This window comes from Melanerpes formicivorus, unplaced genomic scaffold, assembly GCF_026170545.1.
Source record: "Melanerpes formicivorus ecotype bairdi unplaced genomic scaffold, bMelFor1.0.p_v2 SCAF_11, whole genome shotgun sequence".
Lineage (NCBI taxonomy): Eukaryota > Metazoa > Chordata > Aves > Piciformes > Picidae > Melanerpes > Melanerpes formicivorus.
In genome coordinates this window covers 20879226-20899466 of record NW_027142363.1, presented here as the reverse complement: position 1 = coordinate 20899466, position 20241 = coordinate 20879226, and the positions used below count along the sequence as shown (strand labels likewise).

General features: G+C 41.8%; 1 protein-coding gene across 1 annotated transcript in view; it reads left to right on the top strand.

Moving 5' to 3' along the window:
* Positions 1-322: 322 nt before the first annotated feature.
* APOO (apolipoprotein O) overlaps positions 323-20241 on the top strand; it is a 41262-nt gene continuing 21343 nt past the window's right edge. The window contains exons 1-7 of the mRNA XM_068144793.1: positions 323-427; positions 6158-6370; positions 10115-10225; positions 12662-12781; positions 16385-16439; positions 17494-17589; positions 18862-18953. Coding sequence (XP_068000894.1) covers positions 338-427; positions 6158-6370; positions 10115-10225; positions 12662-12781; positions 16385-16439; positions 17494-17589; positions 18862-18953 — 777 coding nt within the window. The 5' untranslated portion in view covers positions 323-337. The remainder of the gene's footprint in view (positions 428-6157; positions 6371-10114; positions 10226-12661; positions 12782-16384; positions 16440-17493; positions 17590-18861; positions 18954-20241) is intronic.

Here is a 20241-nt window from a genome sequence, read left to right as displayed (position 1 = left end):
GTACATATCTGTGTTTTAAAAGAGAATTGCTACAGCACACATTAACTGAGGTCTCTGTAGGTAGTATCAACAACTTGATAACAGAATTATGGGTCTGTGCTGGAAGAGAAACGTGGCTCTAGAGCTACTGATGCCTGCAGTAAGAAGTGGAGAATGTGACTTAGGGATGGAATGTTTGGGTGTTTAACCATGGTGATAGCTAAGGTGAAACTACGTGCAGTGGGATTACATTGGGGTTTTTTGCATGATATATTTCTCTTTTCTATCTGTCCCCTGCCTTAGAATATAGGATCTGTATTTGGAAAAGCACTGAGTATATATTGGACACTGTCAGAATATGACAAAGCTGATGAGAGAGCACACAGAGAAATTCAAGTGCTGCTTTAGCCCAGACGTGAAGGCAGTAACACCTTTGCTACAATTAAAGGTAGGTTGGTGGGAAAGCACAAAGAGCTCTGCAGTGGCATCTGATTAACATTCAATCCACTTTCTGAATGTATGACTTCAGACCTCGTAGCTGCCACAATAGCATCTGACAAATGTTGAGAAATGACTCACCTTAAGTATGAGAAGCAAAAGCACAAGGTAAGTTTCACTCCAAACAAAACAGTATTGTTAAATACATAAATCTGTTCAACCTCCTGTTTGTTGTTTTTTTCAAGTTAGGAAATGAATGAAGTAGAAAGAATGAAAGAGTATTTTAATGAATATGGAAACTGCACTCCCTTCATAAAGGCACAGGGAAAGATCTATCTTCATACACCCCTGGAAAAGCCAGTTCAATTAGCTGTTTAAGAATGTGAGAAATAGCCTGGAGAAGGGAAGGCTGAGGGGAGATCTCATTGCTCTCTGCAACTACCTGAAAGGATGTTGGAGTGAGGCTGGTGTTGGTCTCTTCTCACAAGTAACTAGTGATAGGATGAGAGGAAATAGGTTTGAGGAGGAGGTTTAGATTGGACATTGGGAAAAACTTCTTTACTGAGAGAGCGGTAAGGGTTTGAAACAGGATGACCAGGGAGGTGGTGGAGTCACCATTCCTGGAGGTGTTCAAGAAATGTGTAGATGTGGTGCTTCAGGATATGGTTTAGCAGTCATGGTAGCTGGGTTGCAGTTGGACTCAATGATCTGAAAGGTCTTTTCCAGTCTTAATGATTCTGTGATTTGATTCTATGATTGTCTTCTATGAACTGGATCATATGCTTTGGAGACTGATCTAGAAAAGCTGCATACCTGCCACCTCATCTCTGACTGCTTTGTGCAGAGCTTTTAGAAAGCCAGGCTCATGGTGTTAGGTGAAGCTGCTTAATGTTGAGTTCATTTGAGCTCTTGTGGTTGTGTGTTTTCTGTTTATTTACATTTAAAATACTTGAAGAGAGATCTGCCAAACAGCATTCTTTTAACTTACAACACACAATCAATGCTGTAAGAGGCTTTAGAAAAGCAGCTTCCTTCATAAAGACCTCAAAGAGAAAATTTAAATAAGCTGATAGAACTGTAGTGGCAAGTCATGGTATTAACAAAAAAAAGGGAATTCACTTTAGAGAGTAAATGTGTGTGGAAAAATGTGGGAGTTAAAAAAATACGACAAGAAGATTTATCCTGAAGAAGAACATAAAAATAAGCCAGTCAGCTTTTCAGGATTATACTTAGTGATCAGTATGAATAGGTAAATGCACTGACATTTAATGGGCAGAAGTTACCAAACTCACATTTCAACAGGAATCTGCAACAAATCAATTTTTTTTTTTCTACCATACCTGTGAATCATAGAATGGTTTGGGTTGGAAGGGACCTCCAAAGGTCATCTAGTCCAACCCCCTGCAGTCAGCAGGGACATCCTCAACTAGATCATGTTGCTCACAGCCTTGTCCAGACTGACCTTGAAGATCTGCAGGGATGGAGCCTCAACTGCCTCCCTGAGCAACCTTTTGTAGTGTTCCACTACCCTCATGGTGCAGAACTTGTTCCTGAAATCCAACCTAAATCTTCTCTAATTGCTCCTCATCCTATTACTCCAGCCCTTTGTAAACAGTACCTCTGCAGCCTTCTTGTAGGCCCCCTTCAGGTACTGGCAGGTTGCTATCAGGTCTCCCTGAAGCCTTCAGTTCTCCAGGCTGAACACCCCCAGCTCCCTCAGCCTGTCCTCACAGCAGTGATGTTCCAGCCCTTAGATTATTTTCATGGCCCTCCTCTGGACCCACTCCATCAGGTCCATGTCCTTCCTGTGTTGAGGGCTCCAGAGCTGGACACAGTACTCCAGGTGAGGTCTCACCAGAACAGAGTGGCAGAATCACCTGTCTTGCTCTGCTGACCACGTTTCTTTTGATGCAGGCTGTGGGAAATAACTACCATGGTATAGATACTAAAGGACTATTCTTATTTTCCTGACAAACAAAAAAAAAAAACCCAAGCAACCTAATACAACATTCTGAAAGCTCTGACTGTAATGGCTAAGGCAAAAGATTAGAGATTGATTTTTCTCCAATTGTATTTTTGCCTGGGCTGCTACAGTTTGTGGAATGTAGCAACATTTTCATGCTCCTTTAAGCTGCAGCTTTCTAAAGGACTTGTTTTATTATTATTCACAAGTGTTTAGAAAAGCACTTGTTAAGGAAAGGGGAAAACACTGGCATGCAAAACAAACCTGAAATTTGGTGTCGGTTCTTACATTAGAAACAACCAGGAGTCAATCATGTCAAATCTCTCTATTCAATGGTCTCAGCAGCAGCAACTTCAGCTTGTCTGAGGATGTTTTGGACTGCACATAATCCATTATGGAATATATTATCATTATCCCAGGGAAATATTGCAATGACAACCTTCTCCAGCAGTTATTCCAGCCACCAAAGAAAGCAGGGATTTCACCCAGGTTACTTACAGACTTGCAAGAGAGCCACACACCTCCATGAAAGCTGTTACATTTTTATTGTGCTTTATAAAGCTTTCCCCATAATTTTAAATGAATTTTAAAGATTAATTTCTGCATTAAAGGGGGAAAAAAAGCAACACTGAAGATGCTGGAACTGATAAAATTGTTTGGGTAAAAAAATTATACACTATATATCTGTTTCTACCTGTGTTATAGAACTGCATCAGTAACTGTGGTGTGTATGAATTGGTCACAAAAATATGAATTGTGTGCTCAGAAACAACTGGAATTTTCTTTACTGTTCCTGTACCAAACTTGGATATTTCAAGTGCATTTTCTTTTCCTTTGTCTGTCCTCTGTGAAACTGGGATACAGCCAGACCCACCCCCAGCCTGAGACTAACCAGAGTAGGTGCCATTATTCACCTCAGTGTCATCACTTCTGCCATTTTGAGATTGGAGAATTTTCTTTCCTCCTTAGGGATGAATAAAATGCATCTAGGAAATGTGACTGCTTTGCAAATTACCTGGTCACTCTCCACCCTCTCACAGAATTGCCATAAAACCCTGCAAAGGCAATTTTCCACAAAGATTTGCTGCACCCTGGCTGCTTATTTTCCACAGATACGACTGACTGTGTAAAGAATCCTGCAATGGAGAAAGCAGCTCATTAGTGTTCTTCACCCACTGGTCACTTATGTGCATTTTAGATGTAACTTCCTTGCTAAAGAGGGAATCTTCATAACCAAATGCATAATAAAATGTCATTATCCTCTGTTATCCTGTGGTTTGGGTACTGAAGCCCACCATGTACCATTTATCCACAGTATTTCTGCTATCCCATTATCTCACAAGTATCATCTGCTGCCTGTGAAATGCAGCAGAAAACCCAAAGCTTTGAAAAGGAAAGGCACAAACCTGAAATCATATTTCAACTCAGATTGCCCCTGCCAATAATCTAACAAATGAGAAGGGCTCTGATTTGACAAACAGCTTGTGGAGAGGCATCACCCAGTTCTGCAATGTGATGGTTAAACATCCCCATTAGTCTGGAAAATACTTGTTCCTGCTACAGCTGGTTCAATCAAGTCTATAAAGACTGCAGTAAAGACATGTAGGAATTTAAGAGGGAACAGCAAAAATTATCATGATAAAGAAAATGTAAGGTAATAGGAGGGTGCATACCTCATCTGTCTTCCCACAATACCCTTCCTGATGAGCTACTTGCTACCATGTTCTTCAGGTGCTTTGCTTTGTACATAAAAATTATGTTTTTTCTAGCATTTTCTAGGACTTGCAGGGTGTTGTTCCTCATATTCTAAAATAAATATGAACTGTTTCAGTTTATTAGAATATTTCTGGGGACCTGAAAAGTAAACATCATAAAGGGAGGATCCACATTGTTATTTTGGTGTTCTTATGAAAGGAGGAGGGTAGGCTTCTCTCCCAGTGCCAAGGAGAATGAAGGGGTGGCAGAGTGAACTTCAAATCAGAATTTGAGTGCTGTGAACTCTCTATTGGAGCCTGTGCTCAGTCCTTACTAAGGCAGCAGAGGCTTCTGTGAGGTTTCAAAAACTTGGGCAGCCGGAATCATCCCTTTACCCAAAGTCCTACCAGTGTGGCCCCCCAACAGAACTGTGATGGCAAGTGTATTGTACAGCCTCTGGAACCTGCATTTTCCATCTCTAGAAGTTAATCTGAACAGAGAATACAGGCAAATGCTTTCAAGTATCTTTGTATCTTTAAGTGTCAAGGTCACTGCAACCTGAAAAGGAACAGTATTCAGTAAAAGTCACTCATTTGCATATGAAATGCAGGGTTATGTGACCAAGACACAATTACAAGGATAAATGTCTTAAAATGTTAAAAATTAGAAGCACCAAGATCCAAGTAACTGGTCAGAAAATTAAGATGCATGAACAGGGAGGTGATTTGGGCCCCATCCCTGGAGATACTCAAGGTGAGGCTCGACAGGGCTCTGGGCAACCTGATCTAGTTGAGAATATCCCTGCTGACTGTAGAGGGGGTTGGACTGTATGACCTTGGGAGGTCCCTTCCAACCCAGACCATTCTATGACTGTGAAGTATATCACCTCATTTGATGGTTTTATTACTCTTTTTCCTTTAATATGTTTGTTGTTTTGGCCTTCAGTGCTGCAAAAGATCTTAAGCACAACAAAAAGAAGAAACTCCTGACCCCTAAATCTAGAGAAACAATGAAGTTTATTAACTGGCAATATAAGAATAAATTTCCTGTTATTTGAATCACAAGGTGACCTTGCCTTGGTTAATCTTACCTGACAGAGATTCAGAGATTCATAGAGCGGTTTGGATTGAAAGGAAGCTTAAAGATCACCTAGCTCCACCCTCCCGCCATGGGCAGGGACACCTTTCACTAAACCAGGTTGCTCAAATACCTCATCCAACCTGGCCTTGATTTAGTACTCATTATTTCTGATGTTCTGCTATTGAGTAACAGGTCAGACAGTGTGGGATGTGTACAAGACCTTCACACACTGCAGATATGAGCAGAAAAAACTTGCTACTGTCCAACTGGACAGCCATGTCCTGGCTGCAGAAACCAAGGAGTGTTAAGATATGGGGGGAAAGGATAGTTGTGTCCTTTTAATTCAGTAAGATTGGGAAGGTATGGAACCATATCTTGGTCTCTGTAGTCCAACCCCATACAAATTCTACTGGCATTGAGGTTTCACAGAATGGTGGGTTAGGAAGGACCTTTGAAAGTCATTTAGTTCAAACTCCCTGCAATGAGTTCATCCTGCATCTTCAACTAGATCAGTTTGCTCAGAGCCTTGTCACAGGCTCACAGGATGTTAGGGGTTGGAAGGGACCTCTGGAGATCTTTGAGTCCAAACCCCCTGCCAGAGCAGGACCATAGAAACCAGCACAGGTCACACAGGAGCACATCCAGACAGTGCTTCAAAGTCTCCAGGGAAGGAGACTCCACAACCTCTCTGGGGAGCCTGCTCCAGTGCTCTGTGACCCTCCCACTGGAGAAGTTCTTCATGTTGAGGTAGAACTTCCTGTGCTGTAGTTTACATCCACTGCCCCTTGTCTTCTCACAGGGCACAAGTGAGCACAGGCTGTCCCTGTCCCTTCCTAACACCCAGCCCTCAGACATTTATATTTATGCGTTGTCCAACCTGACCCCGGATGTTCACAGGGATGGGGCTTCTACCACCTTGCTGGGCAACCTGTTCCGGTGTCTCTCCCGACCCACCGTACGGAACTTCTTCCTGATGTCTAATCTCAACCTGCCCTTTCTCAGTTTGAAGCTGTTACAGAGGACAGGCCGCCCTGCCTTGACGGGCGGCTGGGCGGGTCCGCAGTGGAAGCTGGACATCCCGGTCCCCTCGGCGTTGCCAGGTTACCGCGGCCCCGGGGTCGACTTCCCGCACTCCCCGGCGGGCTGCGGCTTTTGACGTCAGAGCTTAGCGACGCTGCCGGTGCTCACCCCCTGCTCGGCGCCGCCATGTTCAAGGTGAGGCGATCTCGCGGCCGCCGCTGTTTCCCGCCCGCCCCTCCGCGGCCCCGTTGCGTTGAGAGGGTTCCCCACCGCCCCGCCTTGCGGGGTCTCTCCCTTCCAGGCCTCTCCTTCGCCTCCCCCAGGCTCTGCGGCGGGCCGCGGCGCTTCCCGCGTAGGCGGCTGCGGTGCCGCTGGGCCGTCGCTGTGGGGGCGCCCGTATCCGGCGGGGCGAGGCCGGCAGGGGGCGGCCCGGGAGCGCGGCCGGAGGGGCCTAGCGCTGGTGCGCCCCTCAGGTGAGGACGCTGGGCACGGGAGGGGCTCTGTTTGTCCCGCTGCCCCTTTTAAAGCGGGTTTTTATTCCTCTGTGGCGAAGCCTCGGCTCTGCTAGCAGCGAGTGATTGCTTTAATCATGTACCAGCTAAAACTGTTGTAAAACATCCAGTGGTATCTGTACCCGGGGTATTTTGTCTGCAAACCGCACAGGCTGTTAGTTTTACTCCTGTTGTAGCTTCTTCAGTGCTTCAAAACCGCGTGCCCAATCCGTATGGCACGAAAAAGGAAGGGCACCGTGGCCACGGTTGTTACTTAGAATTACTGCTTGATGACAGCCGCACGGAGCTGTGGGTTAGGCACTGCGGAGTTGGGTGCCTGCAGTCCTGACCTCGTCTCCAAACCCTCTCCTGGCTGCACGTCCGTTGTCAGGAACCCCTGTGAGGAGGAGCGAACATGCATGATCTGGGCTTAGTGTCTCAAATGGCTTTGCCTCTGATAAGAGGGGAAAGGCGGGAAGGGACTCTTTACAAGGGCTCGTAGTGATAGGATGAGAGGGAATGGACTGAAGCTTGAGGAGGGCAGATTGAGACTGGAGATTAGGAAGGCATTCTTTCCTGTGAGGGAGGTTGCCCAGGGAGGTTGTGGATGCCCCCTCAAAAAAAATGTTTCAGAATTGTTAAAGGTTAGTATCACAACACAACTTCTAGGCATCCACCTGGAGTATTGTGTCCAGTTCCGGTGCCCCCAGCATAAGATGTGGAACTACTGAAGAAAGTCCAGAGCAGGGCCACAAAGATGATCAGAAGGCTGGAGAACCTCCCCTATGGGGACAGGCTGAGAGAGTTGGGGTTGTTCGCCTGGAGAAGAGAAGGCTGTGGGGAAACCTCACAGCAGCCTCCCAGTACCTGAAGAGGGTCTACAAGATGGCCGCAGAGGGACTGTTTACAAAGGCCTGCAGTGATAGGAAGAGGGGCAATGGTTTGAAATAAGAGAAAAGGAGACTTTGATTGGATGTTAGGAACAAGTTCTTCACCAGGAGGGTGGTGGAACTCTGGAACAGGTTGCCCAGGGAGGTAGTTGAGGTTGCATCCTTGGAGACCTTCAAGGTCAGGCTGGACAAGGCTCTGAGCAGCCTGATCTAGTGGAGGGTTTCCCTGCTGACTGCAGGGTGGTTGGACTCGATGACCTTTGGAGGTCCTTGCCAACCCAAACTATTCTATGGTTTTATGTTGATAATATGAGCAGTTGACATTTTCAGTCTGAATAGTTCTATGATTGCTGGTACCTGTTTGTGAAGCCCGGGTACTTCCATTCTTATCCTCTGCTGCTTGCATCTTTATATAAATATTTCAAATATGTAAAACATTGGGATTTACTGTTTTTGAAGGTGACATTTAGCACCATTTATACTGTTTGAAAGTATTTTTCAGAATGGAAATGCATTTAGATTTCTGCCTTTTCAGTGGCAGAACAGTTTTGCAGTGATAAAAGGAAAGACTGAGGAAATAGATTCTGCAGCTATTAATGGTTAGTGCTTTGTTCATGTTTTCATGTTTTTACCTTGTCTGATCAAAGTGTGTGAGAAGTCTTTGTTTAAACAAAAACTGTTCAAGATTATTCGTGTCTTTCCTCGCCTGTGAAACAGCTGATCTCATCATTGTAGTGTTTCATTGTAGTGTTTAGTGAATCTATAAACTCAGATAAGGAAAAACTTTCCTTTTTAAGCAAGTTTTTCCATACCTTTTGCTCCATCGGATCTCTTATGTCTTTCTGAAAAGGAATTCTATGACCTAGTTCTTGTGTGCTGTTTCTCCACAGGTAGACAAGTGTCTTCAGCAATTCAATTTGAGTTTGAGGAGTCTCTTGGTTACATTTAATAAATATTCTATCTGCAAAGCAGTGGAAGAAATTTAAGCTGCATCTTAAAGCTATTTTCTTCAGTAGAAGGGTGGTGAGACCCTGGAATAGGCTACCCAGGGAGGTTGTGAATGCCTCTGCCCTGGGGGTATTCAAGGCCAGGCTGGATGGGGCTCTGAGCAATCTGATCTAGTTAAGAGGTGTCCCTACCCGTGGCAGGGAGGTTGTAGTAGATGATCTCTAAGCTCTCTTCCAAGCTAAGCCATTCTATGATTCCATGTTTCTTGCAGTTCTACAATGGGCAGAAAAAAATTTTGAGAGTAGTTGACCTGAGGCTAGGTCCGCTGCAATTGTACCAGCTTGAAGGATGTCTTGGTTTGACAGAAGCTTCAGTATCACAAGCAGCTAGGTCAATGTAATGTACCCTTACTGTTTCTGAGAAGGAAGAGGACTTGCTACCTTCTCATTTTTCATCCCCTCTTCCCTGGCCTCACAGTTCCTCCAGTACTTGTCAGGCTGTTTCCTGAAGGGGTTCTGCTTATTAAGCCTGCACAAAGCTCTCCACTTCTTTTTCAGGATTAATCTTTTGACAAAGTGGTGAGGTGAGTTGCCTCGTGGTGGAAGCGTCCAGCCACCAAAACTAGGGCAAGGTGAGCAGCAAGACTTCTGGGAACCCATGCCTTGAGCAGAGCCAGACCTCTCCAGTTTGGTGGCCACAGGCTGTTAGATCTACTCACACTGTAATCTGCTACAACAAAACACAGGCTGTTACCACTCTGCATGTTTGTTTGATAAGCAAAATTAATCTGAGTCACTGAAAGGTTTCCCATTTGAGTTTCTTCAGTTGAGTACTGAGGTTAATAGGGGTGTTTTTTGTTGAAAAATGCTTTCTGTGCATTCTGGTTTCACAGCTAAGTATTTTTACCTTCTGTTGGTTTGGGTTTTTTTCAGTTAAAGCAGTTTCTCCTTTTAACATACAATTTAGTATAGGTCCTTAATGTAGGAAGAACTATATCCACTTTACTTGTGGTGGTGGTGGTATTGTGTGACTGGATTGAATCTGAAGTGTTCAAAATCAGTCAAGTATCTGTCATGATGCACTGTAATTCATGTTCCTCCCAGGAAAGGAGGAGACATTCCTAAAATTCTTAGAAAGCAGTGGTTATGCTCTGATACTTTCAACTGTAGATCTCTTTGTCCTCCCTTCTAGTGTAGGTGCAGACAGAAATAACACACTGAATGTCTTGGTACTAACTATGGAAAAATGGAGGCATTATGGACATTCATAAAGCAACTTAAAATATTAATATGATTTTGTTTAGTTTGTGAAAATTATGTCTCAAGTGAGAGAAAAGAAGATCTTCTTGTGACATGGAAACTGATGAGATATTAACATGTATATCTACTGTCTGCTTTAGCCTTAGGCTCTTCCAAATACCACCTGAATAATTTAGGTATTGTCGTTTGAGTGTCTGAGGGCATTAGATTGTGTACCACTGATTTCCCTTTCTCTTAACTCCTAAGCGTGATAATACATCATTTGTCACCCTACATGGGGACATAAAGGTGTCTGCATGGATGTGTTCAAAAATGCTGAATGATTTCCATGTCTTCCTATAATTTTTCTAGGTAATTCGGCAGGGGGCCGTCCCTGTTAGCCTGAGCTTGCTGTCCATCCAGGTTTATGCTTCCTCTTCAGAGAAGGAGACTTCCAAAAAGGAGTTGCTGAAAATTGAGGAGGTAAGTATGATTGGAGCCCTAGTGCTCTTCTAGCTATACAGAAACACCTGCAGAGTTTTGACGTGTGAAAGCATTTCGATACATCTCTTCACCTTTTGTATTCTTGTCCTTAATCTTGCTTCTTGATTTTCAGTAGTAGAGATGCTGATACGGTTTTGTTTCTTTTACCCAAAGATTGCACTTGATGCCCACCACTCGATAGTGTTAAATCTTTTTTCCTACATTAAAGCCTTCTGTTCTTCATTCAGAGATTGCTTTCTTATATATTTGGATTTACTTGTGGTTATATTTCAAATCCACAGGAGTGATTTCTTTACTTTTTTATCCTTACAAGTCCTGTTAGCAAATTCTAATAAAATCTCATTTGTGTTCTCCATTTACTTTACTGTTTCTCTAAGACATGACCATTGAGCTTTAAAGCACCCTGTCAAACTGCAGGCTCACCAGCATTGTTGAGGAGGCTTTTAACAATCTCCAACCTTAAAAAAAATTAAAAATTAGTAATGAAATACAGCTTTATATCCATGAAAGTATAGAATTGTCAGGGTTGGAAGGGACCTCAGGGATCACCCAGTTCCAACCCCCATGTCATGAGCAGGGACACTTCCTGCTAGAAGAAGTTGCACAGGGCCACATCCAGCCTGGCCTTAAAAACTTCCAGGGATGAGGCTTTCACCACCTCTTTGTGCAGCCTGTTCCAGCGTCTCACTACCCTTATTGTGAAGAACTACTTCTTAACATCTAATCTAAATCTCCTCTCTTCTAGCTTGGATCCATAATGTATGTAGGTCCTTAAACTTTCAAGGATCTTTAAGGAACTCCTTTTAAGAAGCTCTTTTTAAGTTCTTCATCCCAAGCTAAATGTCATTACACAAGCAGTGAAACTAAATGAAACTTCTTTTTGTGTATGCTTAGGTCTTTTGGATGAGTCTGCATGGGCAGCTCTCTTGCCTAATATGAAAGGATCAATAGTTAAAGCAGTCTCCTGGCTTCACTCCAGTGAAGTAACCTTAGCTTGAGCTGTCGCGTGCCCTACCCCACCACTGGCATGAGTCAGTAATGAGGCAGCAGTTTGAAGTTACATGTATGCTGAATAATTGGCTTGCCCATCAGCCTCAGCAAAGGTTTGGCTGCCTTTCTTACCATTCACAGAGTATGCTAGTTTGGATCTCTACTCTGTCAGCTGTCTAATTTCATAAAATGTATGGGAATGTCCTTACCTCTTGAGACTGCTGTCCTGGTGCCTGGTAGGTTGTCTGACAGGATCCAAGTTAAACTGCTTGTGACTCTGATTGCCAGAGATGACCATATTTCCTAGGGAAATGAGACTTAAAATGCCTGTCTTTGCAAGTATGATGAGAAATCCAGCTGGACAAATGATCAAATCATTTGATAAATTCTATGTCATTACATCTTTTGTTATGCCTAGTAGCTTTTTGGGTGATGAGACACAGTTGTTTCCAACTTGTCTTGAAACTCCAGCTATGCTGTGATGCAACAACATTGTATTATACTGTGATATCACATCAGTGTATTATAAACTACTAAAATAATACATTATTTTTAGTAGTATATATAATATATGTTATTTTTAGTAGTATGTATATTTTTTTATATATATATACACACTAAGTCTACTAAACATCAGCACCGTGGATAAACTGCTAAGAATTCTAGCAGGCTTTTGCTTTGGATCTAAATTTTGCTGTTCAGCAGTGGAGGCTTGTGTCCTTTTAATGTTATTTTAATAGAAGACAATTCTAAATAATGCTTAGGTAATTGTCATAAATATGTTGTGATGCTAAACCCTTACCACAGCAGTTTATTATTTATTATGTGAGGATGCCTATTGCTTTTCAGGTGGATGTTACGGTTCCTATTTGGTCAGCCCTGTGGTGCTATTAATGCTGTCAGTTGCTGATGTGATTAATGACTGCAACACTGGGATGTCTTCCCATTCTTTTGCTCAGTAACAAACAAATTTGTATCAGGTGTTACCTTTGTTAGAAGCTACTTAGACTCTTTAATAATGGCTTGTGCAAATATAGAATATGATTGATTGTGATTTCAGAATTCTATTGCATTTAGTATGTTAACTGGGAACCAGCACTGCTGATTAAGACCAGAAGCATTTTTCACAATGAATGTTTTGTGTTCTTATTAAAGTAGTTTAATATTAATTTATAACCTGTGACTTGGATCATATAGCAGCTATGGATGAATTGCATAACAATTAGAGTCATCTTCATCATAGCATGTAATTAAACTTTGCTCATAATGGTTGTCTCACAGCTGTGCCTGAATTTTTATTATGCATGGTTTATGTAGTAAGCACCGTGTTAGGTGTTCTCTGTCTGGTTAGACTGTTTGTGCCCTGAAGACCTACTTACACAATTACACCTCTGTTTTTAACTTCTTGTTTGCTAATATTCACAGCTGTCACTCTACTCCTCTCCAGCTCGTGAGACTAAATATGTGGAGACTCCACAAAGCCAATTGGAAGAGGGGGTTTCGCATTTACGGCATGTTATGGAGCCATACACAGCCTGGTGTCAGGTAGAATGGTTTTACATCACATCTGGTAGTGGTTCAACAGCAAGGGTCGAACTGGGTTGGGTGTTTTTTTTTTGTAGAGACCTGATTAATAGAGAGCAGCAATGTAAAAAGTTGATAGCTCTCCAAGCTTTTTTGCAAAATGCTGCTTTACTTAAACTTTTTTACAGTTCAGGCTTACCTCCTCCTCACACAAGAACAGTTGTTTCTTTCTATTAGTTTGTTGAACTAAGTTTCTGCTTTTTTTTTTGCATTTTGTAGCCACAAGAAAATTAACTAAAACTTGTAATTGTTGTCTGAAATAAACTTTAAACTTCAAGATGTCTAGGGATACTTGGATGTGATACTGCAAAGTAATTAAATTTACATTTTCCATGCTCAAGGAGAAGGCCTTAAATTACCAAGCAGTGTGTTTTGGAGCAGCAATACCGAGTTGTCCTCGATACAACTGTGACAAAAAACAACTTTCCAGGAAATAAATCAGCATTTGCTGAATTGAAATGTTGAGGGGAGGAATGATGGGAGAAAATCCCAAGCCACTGGTAGTGGAAAATCTATCCTCCAGACCTTACCCTAAAACTTTCTTATATATTTTGTTAGGTAGCATGTTTATATCAACCAGTCATTAAATACAAAGCCAGTCTTTGGAGCATGGAGGAAAACCAAGATCTTTGTAATCAAGGCTTAAATTATTGCTTGTAGAGTCATACAATGGCTTTTTGGCTCTTGCTAGAACAAGCAAATGTTGAGACTTACTTTAGAATCAAGGGCATCCTTGTCATCTCTACTACTAGATGATTCTCTACTACTAGATGATTCTGTACTTTGCAACCTTGCTGTTACGAGTCCTCTTCTTATGCTGCAAGCTGGTTTTCCAGTTCTCAATAGAAAGCCAAGCTGTTCAGATTCATAGAATGGTTTAAGTTGGAAGAGACCTTAAAGATCATTTTGTTCCAGCCCCCTGCCATTGGCAGGGACACCTGCTAGATCAGGTCGCTCAAGGCCTCATCCAACCTGGTCTTGAACACCTCCAGGGAAGGGACATTCATGACCTCCCTGGGCAACCTGTTTCAGTGTTCCACCACCCTCATGGTGAAGAGCTTGTTCCTAATCTCCAGCCTAAATTTGCCCTTGTCAAGCTTCAGTCCATTCCCTCTTGTCCTACCACTACAAGCCCTTGTAAAAAGTACCTTCTTGGCTTTCTTGTAGCCCCCTTCAGGTACTGGAAAGTTGCTCTAAGGTCTCCCTGGAGCCTTCTTTTCTCCAGGCTGAACAGCCCCAACTCTCTCAGCCTGTCCCTGTAGGGGAGGTTCTCCAGCCTTCTGATCATCTTTGTGGCCCTGCTCTGGACCTTCTCCAGCAGTTCCATCTCCCTCTTATGCTGGGGGCACCGGAACTGGACACAGTACTCCAGGTGGATATCCTTTTTGCTTACAAGTTCTGTGTTGTGCTACTAACCTTTTACAGTTATGAAACATTTTTTGGAGAACCACTCAGGGTTACTCAGTCAAGTGAAGTGGTTCTAAAGTGCCGCCAGCAGGCATACTGAAGGAGAAGGGAGATTTTCTGCACTTTAGTTAGAGCTCTGGGCTGTGTTTAGTTGCCTGTGGTAACCATAATGGGGAATGAAATTTGAGACAAGGTTAGTTGCCTATTTGGACTGGCAGGTAAGCCTTGAGCAGTGCTTTGTGCCTCACAGGCATATTGTCTCCCTCTTTGCTTTCTTTTCTGTCTGTGTGGTGCTCATTGACGTAAGATGTGCTTTTCTGCTCGCACGCCACAAGCTGTTTACTGACTCATTTTATGAAGAAGGCATATAAACTTTATGTGTTTGGGGTCATCTTGTTTCCTTACTTGTTGTTAGAGATCATTTTGCTTTGACACCACCCCCATCCTCTGCTGTGTTGAAGAGAATAACATTTTAGGTGTCTCTCAGTTGTCTTTAAAATTAAAAATATAATCCAGAGTAGTGCCCAGTAATAGGACAAAGAACACAGGAAGTTCCACCTCAACATGAGGAGAAATTTCTTTACTGTGAGGGTGACAGAGCTCTGAAACAGGCTGCCCAGAGAGTCTGCGCAGTTTCCTTCTCTGGAGGCTTTAATGACCCATCAGGATGGGTTCTTGTGTGGCGTGCCCTGGGTGATGCTGCTCTGGCAGGGAGGTTTGACTCAATGATCTCTAGTGGTCCATTCCACCCCCCCTACTATTCTGTGATTTATCCATTTTACTTTTTCAAAGTTACTTGCTTGACTGTAGTGGAGAGTCAGCTCAAAACACAGAAGTAGAAATGAGGCAGTTGTGTGAGTTATGACTGCAGGTCAGATTTAGTCTCTGAGGTCTTTAGGGCAAGTTCTTTTTCTCTGGCTTTTAACAAGACTCAGCATGTGTTCAGAGCTCTGGAGTATGTCGTGTGCCTCTTTGTAATGACAAGGGCTTTTTAAAGTCACTCTTGCCAGTGAGGAAGTGAAAGTTCTAAAGATACTGGCCCCCATGCAGGATCCTAAACAAGCACTTTCACTTCTGCACAGATACAGCTCAAGTGGAACTGGGAGTCTCTTCTCCGCTTTAGCTTTGGGCATACATGTTTATGAATTTGTTCCCTAAGTGCTAGACAGCCTTACCCTGCCTTGATGGAGGACTATTAGCATAAGAACAATCTGCAGAATTGCTCTGACTGAGATTTTTTTTTTTTCTATTTTGATAAAAGGCAGTGTGAGTTCATAGACTGATAGGATGGCTTAGGTTGGAAGGGACCTTAGAGATCATCTACTCCAACTTCCCCATCATGGGCAGGGACACCTCTCAACTAGACTGCTCAAGGCTTCATCCAACCTGGCCTCGAACACCCCCAGGGAGGAGGCATCCACAGCCTCCCTGGACAACCTATTCCAGAGTTTCACCACCCTCATACTGAAGAACTTCCTAAGATCCAGTCTAAACCTACTCTCCCTCAGCTTCAAACCATTCCCTCTTGCCCTGTGACTAGACACCCTTATGAAAAGTCCCTCTCCAGCCTTCCTGTAGGATCCCTTCAGGTATTGGAAGGCAGCTCTAAGATCCCCCCAGAGTCTTCTCTTCTTCAGGCTGAGCAACTCCAGTTCCCTCAGCCTATCCTCACATCAGAGGTGTTCCAGTCCTTGGATTATTTTTGTGGCCCTTCTCTGGACTCACTCTAACAGCTCTGTGTCCTTCTTATGCTGAGAACCCCAGAACTGGATGCAGTATTCAAGGTGGGGTCTCAGAAGAGCAGAGTAAATCCTGAGAGTAATCCTGAGTTTCAGCTGCCTGATCAAGAACTCAATGAAATACTGAAGTTGACTTCTGTGTTTTGTGATATTTTCTCTCACCTGTGTCCAAAGACTACTTTGAGTAAAAGTTGTACCTTATGCCAGACCTAATACTGAGCAAGCACAGCCCTGAAGTGAAGAGGAAATGGGAATAAAAAGAAGTTATTGTAGGGACCTAAAAGTTTGGGTATTTTTTTTCTTCTTTTTATCAGGACAATTGCAATCTGTAGTTAAAATGTGACTTAACTTGGTATCTATTTACTGTTGTTTTCTTTTTTTTTTTTTTTTGTTCTTTTTTTTCCTTTTCTTTCTTTAGGATCTTTATGCCAAAGCTATGCCCACGTTAGAAAAAGCTGTTGAGCACGGTAGAGGTAAATTGGTTTAGTTTTCTTAAATAGCAATTTAAGATGAAGAATTTTATTATATCTTCTGTTAAAAGAGCATTCTACTAAGCATCATGATGTATATATTTTTATATATATATATATTTTTTTTTTTTTTAAAGCATTTAAAACTGCTTTATTTATACTGTTTAAGTTTCCTTAGTTAGACCATTCTACACTATATTTTGAAACAATTAAAATCCAAGAACTGCATCTATGTCACTCAGTGTCACTAAAAGTGACAATTATGCAGGAAAAGAAGAAGAAATAAAAAAAAGCCTGGCATTTTATTCCCAGCCATCAGTATTTGGTTGACCCAGCCTAGTAACTGAACCTTCCTGCAGTGCTTATCACTCATCACAAACATTAAGGATTTTGTTTGTCGTGTTTAGCCTTTTCCTAAGAATTTTGAATTAATCTAAAGTAATTGGTATTTAGTTTAAGTTTTGGAAGCATCCTTTCATACTTAGGCTGATCAGGACTGAGCGTGGATGCTATCTAGAGTAAATTTTAGATACTGCACCTCTTCTTAACAGTCTCAGTCCTTTTATAACTCCTCTGGTGTGGAAGATTTTTCCTAGTTTTCCATTCCCCCATTGGACTCCCATCTTGGAGTGAGCTTTGTTTATGCTGTCTTTCCTTTGTTCTGTGATTTGTTGTTTTTTTTGTGCAGTGTTTTACTGAGACAAATCCTTGTTCACATGTAAATGTAAGAATCCATTTTGCAAAGGTTTTTATCACTAATGTGGAAAAGGTAAAACTGAGATGTGAAAGAACAAACAAAACAGATGGCCCAGGAGCAAAGGGAAAAGCTTCTTTTAAAATTGGTGAACACAATATGATATTCGGTTTCATTCATGTGTCACTGGAGAAGAGCTCAAAGGCTTTGAATTTGATGCCAGCACATCTAAAATGTGCATGATAGTTAAATGTGTTTTGATGGCTCTTTGTTTTGTAACAATTGCTAGCATCTATTGATGATTCCTAATCACAAAACCACTTTCACATTGCATTAAAGCACTTTGTTCTGACTTCTTTTCAGAGGGCTATGAATTTCTCCAAAACCCCCCTGCTGGATTTTATCCAAGACTTGGTGTGATAGGTTTTGCTGGAATTGTTGGATTGTTTCTTGCTAGAGGTGAGAACCTTTTGACCTGCAGATGTTATGATATGGGAGAAATTATTTATTTGTGGGGTTTTGGAGATCTGGCTTAACTGTACAAGCACATTTCTACAATGTTTCTCTAATTATAAAGAAACTTCCTCTGAAATATGTGTAATAACTATCAGTTGTTCTTTTTGAATGCTGTTATTCATTGCTGGAGTCTAGTCTTTGATCTTTTCTAGTTTTCCAGGACCAAGATCCTTTGTCACCAGACTAGCAAGAGCACTTTATGAATGTCTCTTGTTTACTGCTAAATTTCTGATATAATGAGTATACATTAGTGGAAACACTTAAACATTTCTAATATTAATTTCCTCTTCAAAATTCATTATTCCTTTATTAGAAGCACGGGTGGCTTTGCATATAGAACAAGCTGTTCTATGAGGAACAGAACTACTGCATCCTGGCTCCTGTACGTCTGTTCTATGACCTTTTTTTCTCCTGTACTGCTTGCTTTTCTCCTTTACTTGCTCCCTCCTGTGTTCCTTTCTGACTGGATAAACTGCAGTATGTCCAGTAACTGAGTGAGTGATGGCTGTTGTCACTGGCCAACCAGGATACACAACTGGTGGCCAGCTGTGATAAGAGGATGAACTTTTTAGGCAGTTGAAAGATTTTATACTTGCATAATTGACTAGAGAGTTCCATATGGTTAAAGTGCTCAAAATTCAGTTGAGGGCTGAGCTATAGGTGTTAGAGTAGGCCTACAACATAATTGTAAATACTTCAGCTTTAAAGTACTTTCAAATACTTTGTAAATTGCTATAGTGATTTCCATTCCTAAGAGCAATTGTGGTAGAATCAACACCTTGTGAGTCAAAGAAATTCAGGAGGTTTGTGTTGGAAAACAATGTATGAAATGAACGGATGATGTATGAAAAGAACCTATCCTAACCTTTCTTTGCCTGACTTTTTCCTTTTAGTTTAGAAAAGAATATCAGTTGGTTTCATTCTCTTAAATCTCTCTTAAATTTGGCTTTTACCTCATTATTCAGTCCTGAAATAAATTCTGTGTTACTACAGTAAATATCATTGCAAAGTAGTTTGCACTATGGAAAGATGTTAATAAACTATTCTCTTAAGAGATTGATATAATCAGAGTAATCATGTTTCTTAAGAAACCAGAAATATGTTAAACTAATTATTTTTAAAATTATAAATAAAAGGTTAAGGCCATACAGCTCTCTTGGTTAACATAAACTCTAACAATGTTTTGTGGGTTTTTTTTTTCCCCTTATGAAACAGGCTCAAAAATAAAGAAGCTGGTGTATCCTCCAACTCTCATGGGTATTGGTGCCTCCATGTATTACCCTCAGCAAGCTGTTGCTATTGGAAAGGTCAGTGCTGATACCTTTTATTTTTTGGAAAAGTGTCTTTTACCTTTATTATTGTGTCCTGCCTTCAAATTAACTGGTAATCTGTTTTTAAAAGCCATGTCAGTGTGTTTGGCACTTCACAAAATCAGAGTTATTTTGTCACAGAACATGTAATCTAAGCTGAAAAGGATCTGCCTGAAGGGATCCTACAGGAGGGCTGGAGAGGGACTTTTCATGAAGGTGCCTAACAGTAGGGCAAGGGGGAATGGTTTTGAGCTAAGGAAGACAGCAGGTTTAGACTGCATCTTAGGAAGAAGTTCTTCAGTACAAGGATGGTGAGACTCTGGAATAGGTTGCCCAAGGAGGTTGTGGCTGGCTCCTACCTGGGGGCGCTCAAGGCCAGGTTTGATGAGGCCTTGGGCAGCTGAATCTAGTTAAGAGGTTTCCCTGCCGATGGTGGGGAGGTTGGAGTAGATGATCTTTAAGGTCCCTTACAACTTAAGCCATTCTGTGATTCAAAGATGGTCAGACATTCTGTTCATTTTACTCACCTCAGTCTCCTCCACGCTAAACAGACCCAGGTCCCTCAGCTTTCCCTCATAAAGATGTTCCACTCCCTTCATCATCTTTGTGGCTCTGTGCTGGACTCAATTCCCCACCACATTCTTTTTCAAATCCAGCTGTTAACCACTCAGAGTTGCACCTATTTTACTGTGTCAGAAATTCTTTATATTTCAGGCTCTGGTAAATTTGTTAGTCAATTATTGGTGACTTGTGAATACCACTGAGATGTCAGGATGGAAATAATGATACTCAGAAGAACACATGATGTTCTTGCAAAATTGAAAGGTCATTAACTTAGGGGGAATTAAACCCACTTGATGAAAGGGCTTCTTAGTGCTTGCAGGGTTTAGATTTTTAAATACAGATAGTTCTGTTGATTTATTCTCAGGGACTGAAAGTTATGAAAGTGGCAGGGGGGGAAAGAAGTAAAACACAAAAATGTAAGAAGCTTAGAACATTTCTGTTGGTGTGTGATAAAATTCTAGTTGCTTTCTGAACAGTGAATTGGAAAGTGATTGAACAGTGTTCAAACCAATGTTACTGTTTTCAAAGAAGCTCAGTTCAGTCTTAACTGTGGATTTGTTACTAACAGCTTTACAATACTGTGTTTATCTTAGGGAAACTTTGAAGTGCATTATTGCCCTTTGATAAGTTCAGTGTTCTTCGTTTGACTATTACAAAAAATCTGATACGAGACCATGAGCCTGAAGCTTGGTTGGAATAAGCTGAGCTTTTTTGCCCTGGT